Raw genomic sequence first — 9,931 nt, 5'->3', positions numbered from 1 at the left:
TGGTACTACAAGGTCATTAAGATAAGATGGGGCCTGATTATTTAAGACCTTGTATGTGAGGAGCAGGATTTTGAATTCAATTCTGGATTTAACAGGAAGCCAATGAAGGGAAGCCAAAACAGGAGAAATATGCTCTCTCTTTCTAGTCCCTGTCAGTACTCTTGCTGCAGCATTTTGGATTAGCTGAAGGCTTTTCAGTGAGTTTTTTGGACATCCTGATAATAATGAATTACAGTCGTCCAGCCTGGAAGTAATAAATGCATGAAGTAGTTTTTCAGCATCACTCTGAGACAGGATATTTCTAACTTTAGAGATGTTGCGCAAATGGAAGAACGCAGTCTTACATATACATAAACAACATAGTCAAAATAAAAGGTCGCAGGCGCACACTGTCAGGGCCTAACATTTACTGTGAGATGCAAAAATGTACATATGGGTTACTCTGTTTCAAAACAGCCAACGTTCAGAACATTTGCTGTTCGACTGTCTCTGTTTTACGTTCATGGTAGAAAATGTGAACTGGCTGTTTAAAATATTAAAAACAATTTCAAGCTGTCCTGGAAAGTTGCATATTTGAGCACAAATAATTAAAATAACTTTCTTATTTATTTAATATTTCACTACAATACAAAATTAAGGATATAGAATACAAAAAAATGGCATTTATTGTAAATAAAATGCCATTTTCATTCACTTTCATGTTGATTCTAGTAACCATGGCAGGTTATCTTTGACAGTCTTTGAGATATTCATGTTCAATCATTGTAGAAGATTTCACTATGCAAAAAAGGCCTGAAAGCGTCTTAAAAGACCCTTGAAAAACATATGGATCTGGGAGTATTTGATATTGCAAGATTGTGCAAGAGAATGTGAGAATGGTAGTTGAATAAATGTACATTTGACCATATTGTTGTTCACATAGGAATCTGGTTTAACACAAGAACAACTGACAGGAGTCAGCAAAACGTCACCTGCCACTGGTGGGTGTCTTTTTGGGTTTTTAACATTTTGCCAGGTGTAACAGGTATATTCTGGCATGGTGACGCATATGACCTGCTGACCTGCTAAAGAAAGTGGAGTTGCATACAGTCTCACAGAGAATGGTAGGAATGGTTTCCTGAAGTGTTCTGAAACACTCTATGGCAGCAGGGTTTAAGTCTGAGGAAGAAGGAGCTCTGCTACCTCGGTAGTGTGGAGTGGAGCGAGTGCAATCGATTGTCCATCATTCAGTGGCGCTCATCGACTCAAACCTCCAGATTCTTGCAAAAAATGGTTCCAGCTTCGTTGATCCTGCTGATGCTCTCCACGAAGTATTGAATGGATTTTGAAATTTGTTTCCATACCCTACCATCAGGGCAACACTTCACACTTTCATTTCACAACTTGATAACACAATGTCCTTACAAAACAGTTTTCATTGTCCTATAGCCTGAAATCTTACATCAAGCATCCTTACCAGGGGCGTCAAACATCTGGCCCCCAATACCATTAAGCTCCTTTTCCATTAGTACCTACTTGGATTGACCCACCACGACTTGACTCGGATCCATTGGTTTTCCATGACAATCGAGTGCCACCTAATGTGTGTGGTCTTCGTCATAGCAACGCTGACGAGGGTCCTGTGACATAATTAGTATGTGACATGAATGCTACAACAAAGGTGGATGTCGAGGCAACGATGTAACTGTTGCTCGGTTTGTGGTTTTTTGTGAGACTGGATGAACAGAGCATTGTTTTTGTAGCCATTTTCCTCGTTGCTGGATTTCAGAAATAGCAGCTTTGATTTTTGTGAATAACCCATTGAGTGATGCCACTGACCAGCCAATTGGTGGCGTGCACTCTGGGTATGATGTCATATTTTAGTACCTGCTTGAATTGCTTGGAACCCCAGCTGAGCAGGTACTATTCTGCTGTTATATATAACTGGTCTGCAAGATAATTTCATATGTCAGCTATAAATGACCCGTCGGTATTTGCATGTAACTGGCATGATATGCCCATGGAAGTAAAGTCCCACATGGATTCTCAGCAGGGCTGAAGATTCGGCTCCCACATACAGTTCAGTATTGAATATTACATAAAATAAACTCCATAAAAAGTGTCTTTGAATGGCAGATATGCAGAAATGTGTGCATTTCGCAAAGAGCCATGGCTTAGTGTCTGAGAGTCTAAATGAGTCTCACGGGCCTGAAAGTGCACTAGAAGCCAATTATAATTATCATTTATAATTCTTAACTTTGATCTGATGCTCACCACAAACAGGCACCAGCAGAAATTTTGGACTTTGGACAGCAAATTTCAGGACAATTATGACATAATCTTTCAGAAAACGAGCTTAAAAATACCAAGTCACTTAAAATATTAATTGACTCTCTGTCAAGTTTCTGTAAACTGATTCTGAGAATCAACTTTACTGCCCTTTGAAATCAGTGGAGGATAACAGCACTGTGGTTGCAGATAAGTATTTCTAATAATCGCCAAACTGCCTACAATTATTATTTTTTATTATTTTAATTATTTGGTCTTTTGCAGAATGATACCTAGACTACCTAGACCTTTGTCATATCAGACAAAGATAAGCAGATGTTGATAAGTCAGCATATTTGCTTGTAAAATAGCTGAAATAATTAAGTGATTATCAAAACATGCATTGTCCACCAATCATCCCTCTTGATAAAATACAGCACATTAAACGTTGTTACAGAAAGTATAACCGGTATAATGGGAAGCTTCAGAAAGTCAGGGGTGTTGAGTGTTTTAGTGTGTGCGGGTTGCAAAAACAATAAAAAAACCTGTCAAATTACAGTGACACACAGCTTGTTCTGATACATGCTCTTGTTTGGTGAAGAACCACAAACTTGGACAGTCTTTCCAGTTGTTTTGCAATTTTGACGTGAGCTCATGCGTTAACAATAGCTGCAAAACCTGATGAATGACTTCTTTGTAGCTGCACACAGGTATGTTGGATATTTCCCAAACTCTAATTAACAGACTTACGCGCTCTAAGAATCAGTGTCATGCTATGACAACTGCTGCAGATGCACTAGATACTGACCTTGGTTCTTACTGCAGTAAGCCTTGATGTGGGTATTTACGTTTTCGTGATCAGACTGTATGACAGAACTGTATGGCTGTTATACACTCACATATATAACACTTTTTTTTCGATGTTTGAATATTTGTTATTTTTGAATACTGTTCATCTGTATATAGTGCTGCATAACTATGGACTTCACTCTTCTTTCTTTCTGACATGTCTGCGCAGAGTAGGAGATGCTCTGTGTATACCATTGTACATGTTTATAGTGACAATAAAAAGCATTCTATTCTATTCTATTCACTCTGCAATAGATCAAGGCTGCTGGGGGATTTCCATGACGCATTGTTTCTTCACTCACCTTTTTCACTCGCTGCGTGTTTTTACGCCTCTCTTTACGCATTTAATCATTGGTTATTCACCTCTGCCTCGCTTTCACCGTGTCTTTGTCCTGTTTTCATCCACTCACCCCCAACGGCAGTAAGTGGCATTTTTGCTTGTCTAGTTCATAAGGTCTGCTGCGGACCTCTGAGAAAATAATAATAATCGCTTATAAGAACTCAGAAATGTCACCGACTTCCTTAAGGGAAATTGCCAGAATTCTCGGAATGGACGTGAACGTATAAGTATATTTGCCTTTGAAAAAACATTACCATAACAAAAAGAGGAAAATCAACAGGGAAAAGCCCGAACATATTGTTTGTTTTTTGTTTTTTTGTTTTGTTTTATCGTGGCTGCTACGTTTGCATGTCCAATGTCTTGTTTTGCGTGTGTGTGTGTGTGTGTGTGTGTTTATGTGTAATGTCTTTACTCATATTGTTAAATAGTCTTCAACGAACAGGATTCACAATGTGGTTATATATAAAATAAAGACATTGCCTGTTCTTTATCTTTATGACTTGTAGGCTATCTTTATGATATTGTACCTACAATGTAATCAATCCAGCCCTTTAGGCCAGTTAAAATATCTTTTTAACTCTTGATAACTCTTGAGCATATATAAAAGTTGCTGTGTTAAAAACTGATGCGGCTTCTACCTTGTGACAGCCAGAATGTTGTTTGTAGCTCAAGATGAATTGATATCATTCGAACATCCTGCCCCACCTGACCTGTTATGCCGGAAGGTGACGACAGCATCGGCTGTGCCAGTCCTCTGCCAGACTCTGTGCATGCAAGACTACGCCCAAAAACTCAGCTTTTTACACGCCCGGGTACTAAAGAAAATAATTATCCGAGCAGCAGCATTTGACAGAGGAAGCGGAGGAGGAGAGGAGAGCTCCCCTGGGATACTCAAAGGACTGTGGACACGCTCTGTTCTGCGATGCTACAGTAGATTCTACAGCCCAGAATACTGGATAATCTTTAATTCCAACTGGGTAGCAGACCTTTGTGGTAAAACCGCGCGCGCACACACACACACACACACACACACACACACACAGTGTTGGGAAGGTTACTTTTAAAATGTATTCCATTACAGAATACAGAATACATGCCCCGAAATGTATTCTGTAACGTATTCCGTTACGTTACTCAATGAGAGTAACGTATTCTGAATACTTTGGATTACTTAATATATTATCATGCTGTTTACAACTACATGAATGTACTATTGCTGTGATTTATTACTGTTACTGAAGGTCCACGGCTCCGAACCGTAGTAAAGGGACCTCTGGCTAATACGGTGGGTTCTGTGTCGGGCTCGTAGCCGAAAACTAGCTTTACTTTGTTGTCTGGGTCAAGTTTGCTTGCTAGAGACAGAGAGAGGCGTTGAACGGCTGCTCCAAAGGAACTTATTGTTTTTGGAGGAAAACACAAACACGGTGTACAGTAGTGATGGGATTTCCGGCTCTGTTTAGAGATCCGGCTCTTTTGGCTCGGCTCACTAAAAAGAGCCGGCTCTTTCGGCTCCGAACTGGCTCTTCAGGCTGTTTTGTTGCTTTAATTATTTAATCATTAACAATAATATAAAATTATGCAGAAAAGGAATTACTAATGTTAAAAAAAGTGGTTTGATTTATATATGTTTATATATGGCCTCAGGGACAAAGCACGTACAAACTCTAAAGCATATACAAACTCCAAAAAGCACGTACAAACTCCAAAACACATTTCTAGCATTTACTGAACTTCCAAAACAGAGCTACCCAGATCACTTAAATTACACATGTGTATATTGTTTGTGTATTTATAGACAAGCACTCATATTTATTCAAATAATTAAAAAAAAAAAAAGTTCATTTACCTGTTACTACCACACACCAAATCCGGTCGTTGGTACTTGCTGGCTTGTGTAGCCACTAGGTAACAAAAGCTCAACACTGCGCCCTAGAAACCTGGAGCACTTCTGTTGTCTTTTGTACGTGATTCTGAGTTTTTACGTGTTTTGGAGTTTGTACGTGTTTTGGAGTTGTACGTACTTTGTCTTTAAGGGCCACCATAAATATACTTTATTTATTCACTCCACATAAAATGTAATAAACAAATCATATAATACAAAAAACAACTATTTACATTTTAAATTTTTAACTATTTAAATTTTCAGCTTTTTCCTTTTAAACAAATTTAACTTGAAACAACTCAAAACACTGCAAACCACAACACAATTAAATATAAATTAAAATATTAAAACAAAATAAGATGCACATTCTCTGTCATATGGGCCTGCATGATTTCTGAATCCTTTATCATCTGCAACTGAAAATAGTGGATGATTACTATACCTTTCTAATGTGACGTTGTTGTCCCTCGCTCTCTTTCTCTCTGGCTCTGTTCCTGTGCTACTGCGAGTGTAACTAACGCCCCTCCCCCCTCTGCCTAGCGCAAAGTGCGGAGTTTAGCGGAAAAAAGGGCGAGAGAGAGGGTGAGAGAAAGAAAAAAAACCCCTCACGGCCCCAATAAGGAGCCGGCTCGTGTCGTTCACTTCAAAGAGTCGGCTCTAAGAGCCATTTCGTTCGCGAACGACCCATCACTAGTGTACAGTCGAGTCTTAATAGTTTACTTACAACTGGGCTAGTCAGGCTCTCTTCTTGGCTGCAGTGGTTATTATTATATTTACATGCTTCCAGCTCCCGTTTTTGCTCGATGACAGCTCATACTTTTCCTTTTTCTCCCTCCCTCGCTCACAGACACATAACGGGTATGGCAGTCCATTCTCCCTGCAGCACGGACTACACTGCCTATGAGGCTACATTCTTTAGAACTATACCTGTAGCATTCTGCCTATTAGCTTAGCACAACAACAACAACAAAAAGGCCTCTCTCACCCAGGAAACACGCAGAGAGAGAGCGTCACCCTGTAACCATGGCAACCGTAACGCTGCCGCCTGGAACAACAGAACGTAGCTGTCAAACAAAACCCAAACAGTCCTGACCCGCCACAATATGAAACAGGGAAGTACCGCCCTGTAATCCATTTATTTCAACAAAGTAACTGTATTCTAAATAAACCTTTTTAAACGGTAACTGTAACGGAATACAGTTACTCATATTTTGTATTTTAAATACGTAACGGCGGTACATGTATTCCGTTACTCCCCAACACTGCACACACACACACACACACACACACACAGACAAACAAGGGAAACAGAAGCAGAGAAGGAGTATGCAAGATTTTTGAAGCTAAAATTCTGTGCTGACCTAAGATGAAATGACCCTTACAAAAAGTATCACTGGTTTGCCGTTTCGGTTTAGTTTCTCCACCATATACAAAATTGTATCATGTGATTTAAAATGTTTAAGAAGGTGGTTCACAACCAGTGGCATGCCAGGTTTTCCAGCAAAGACAGGATTTGCAAACAAATTGGTATTTTATAAAAAAAAATAATTTATATTATTTGTGTATTTTTTATGCAGCAAAAGAGACACAGCTTAAGACAAGATTGAAGAGAGAAGAATTCACACAAAGCACCACTGACTTGACAGCAGCTCACAGCCATAATGTTGCACTTCAGAGTGAACTGCAACACCACGAAGTTCCTAGTGATCCTATATGGGGCAGCATTGTTGCTGGTCAGCGGCTGGTACATGCACCTCAGCCTCTATGACCCGCAACCCTCCAATGACAAAGTCCACGTTCTATTGTTGTCATCATGGAGATCAGGCTCATCCTTCATGGGCCAGGTATTCAGTCAGCACCCATCTGTCTTCTATCTTATGGAGCCTGGCTGGCATGTGTGGACCCAGCTGAGGCAAAATGGTGCACGGGCACTTCGAATGGCCTTGAGGGATCTCTTACGGAGCCTTTTCCAGTGTGACTTCTCAGTGATGGAGTCCTACCTTCCGGAGAACCAGAATGAGTTGTTTATGTGGAGTCAGAGTCGAGCTCTGTGCTCACCCCCGGCCTGTCCTCTCATGCTACGTAATCAGCTCAGCAACAAGACACACTGCCAGCAGAATTGTAAACCTCGGGACCTGAAGATTGTAGAGCAGGTGTGTGGCTTTTACTCTCATGTGGTGTACAAGGAAGTGCGCATCTTTGAGCTAGAATCCCTCTACCCACTATTGCTGGACCCAAACTTAAATCTCCGCATCATCCACCTGGTCCGAGACCCACGGGCAGTGATGCGGTCTAAGGAAGAGGTAGCTGGATACTTAGTGAGTGATAACGCGATCGTCTTGGAGCAGAAATCCATCAATGAATCAGAGGTACAGTATCAGGTCATGCAGGAGATCTGTCGAAGCCACTTGCGTATCACTAAGAGGGCGGTCCTGAAGCCTCCTCCGTTTCTAAAAGGCCGCTACAAACTGGTTCGCTACGAGGATGTGACGCGCAACCCAGTCAAGGAGATCAAATCCTTGTATCAGTTTGTAGGTCTGGAGATGACCACACAGCTGGCCACATGGATCTACCAGGTGACCCACGGAAAAGGCAAAGGCTCCACTGAAGAGGCTTTTGACATCACATCGCGAAGCGCCACTGACATCTCTCGGGCTTGGCGCACCATGCTGCCACACAACTCGGTCAAACGAGTACAGGAAGTGTGTGAAGAGGCCATGTCTTATCTCGGGTACAGGATGGTAAACAGTGAAATAGAGCAGAAGAGTCTCTACGTAGATCTGCTGGTACCACAAGAACAGCTCAGCTGGTCACCTGATAAAACACAGCATGTGGACAACAGTTACAACAAGAATGAGAAAGACTTTCTGACAGATGGACTGCACAAAAAGCTACATTAGGGTATGACTGTTAAAAACAGAGAACACTGTCATAATGTCCATTTTTAAAGCGCGGACACTGTGGTAAGACTGAAATGTGAAAAGGCAGCACAGTATTCTGTTAATGTACATTTAGTGTTTGCATGCCACGATCACATGACTTTTCCTGAAGTGTCTCTATAAGTAGACAAAACTTATAGTTATTTATTTATTCATTGCTGCAAAAAGAGGTTGTAAAGTACACCAACACTGTCTCCAAAACCTGCCATAAATGTTGCTCATCTGATATCAGTCTGAAAAAAAATGAGTCAAGTTGACAGTTATACATCTTTTAATACAGCAACCAACTATGAGAAATTAATGAAAATCAAATATCTCTTGCTGTCTGCACGGACAGAATAACATCACATATAAACATCATAGAACATTTAATCTGTGATGATAAATTTAGCTTTTTCTGGTAGAAAATGTGATTTCTTTAAGCTTTTAATCATCTCCATCCCCAAATCTGGACATATTTTCAGAAAATGAACAAACTCAGTTAAATAATAATAATAATAATGGATTGCATTTATATAGGGCTTTTCGGGGCCCTCAAAGCGCTTTACAATACCACTATTCATTCACTCTCACATTCACACACTGGTGGAGGCAGCTACAGTTGTAGCCACAGCTGCCCTGGGGCAGACTTACAGAGGCGAGGCTGCCATATCGCGCCATCGGCCCCTCTGGCCAACACCAGTAGGCGGTAGGTGAAGTGTCTTGCCCAAGGACACAACGACCGAGACTGCCCGAGCCGGGGCTCGAACCGGCAACCTTCCGATTACAAGACGAACTCCCAACTCTTAAGCCACGATCGCCCCCAAAAGAACTCCACTTGAGGACTTTGCAAAATTAACACGACACATGGAGCCAAAAGGGAGAATAATAACAAGTTACACTAAATTTATCTCCATAAAAAAAAATAAAAATCATATTTATGTTATAATGGGCATTGGTGCAGCTTCTCAGGTCATCTGTGTTACGGTTCTGGGTCAGTGTTGACCCAGCATTTTGAGTTTCTTATATTTTGGTTTATTTTTGCATTATGGATTGTTTTCTGATGTTCTGGTGCTTCGTTTATTATTATTATTATCATTATAGATGTGTTTCTGTTATTCTTGGTAAGGGATCAGTTCTTAGGTTTAGTTCTCAGTGTCGGGTCTGCATCTTTGTTTAGTGGTTTCTTGTTTCCTGTTTTATTGTGAAAGTCTTTGTCTTATGTTAGTGTGTGCAGCTTAGCTCCCCCTGTCTCGTTAGCCCTGATCTCTCCCAGCTGTGTCTCCCTCCTGTTACCCATTCCCTGATTACCACCCTGTGTATATTAGCCCTGTGTTGTCCTTAACCCAGTGTCGCGTCGTACCATCAGATTATGCCTGTGTGTGTTTCTGTTCTCCGGTTTCAGTGTTCACTTCATGTTTTGTTTTTGTACCAGCAATAAAGCTGAGGTTTTTGAGTTTCAAGTTAGTGTCTGAGTCCTGCGTTTGGATCCTCCTCTCCGCCTGCCCGCACACAGAGCCCTGACAATCTGCTGTCTGAAACTATTTGCTTTCATGGGAACTTCTTATGATTCTCTGTTGCTTGCAAACAGAAGGCTTGAACAGCGGTGGGTGGGGCTTCTGTAGAAATGGTCGAATGAAACTTTACTGTTTTTTTGTTTTGTTTAATTTATCTACTTTTATTTTGTAAATAACA

At 40.8% G+C, this 9,931-nt stretch overlaps 1 protein-coding gene across 1 annotated transcript; it reads left to right on the top strand.

The window, feature by feature from the left end:
* The first annotated feature begins 6,979 nt into the window (after positions 1-6,979).
* Positions 6,980-8,233, top strand: LOC102799197 (carbohydrate sulfotransferase 6-like). Its single transcript, XM_006809094.3, has one exon. It carries the CDS (start codon positions 6,980-6,982, stop codon positions 8,216-8,218), a length of 1,239 nt encoding a protein of 412 aa, XP_006809157.2. The 3' UTR covers positions 8,219-8,233.
* Positions 8,234-9,931: the final 1,698 nt, after the last annotated feature.

Source organism: Neolamprologus brichardi, chromosome 7 (genome assembly GCF_056152115.1).
Source record: "Neolamprologus brichardi isolate AB-2024 chromosome 7, ASM5615211v1, whole genome shotgun sequence".
NCBI classification, from domain to species: Eukaryota; Metazoa; Chordata; class Actinopteri; order Cichliformes; family Cichlidae; genus Neolamprologus; species Neolamprologus brichardi.
Note: the sequence above shows the minus strand (reverse complement) of the source record. Positions and strands in the feature narration are given on the sequence as shown.

Excerpts from the sequence above, each read along its gene's own strand:
- LOC102799197 (XM_006809094.3), top strand. The coding sequence starts at position 6,980 with ATGTTGCACTTCAGAGTGAACTGCAACACCACGAAGTTCCTAGTGATC.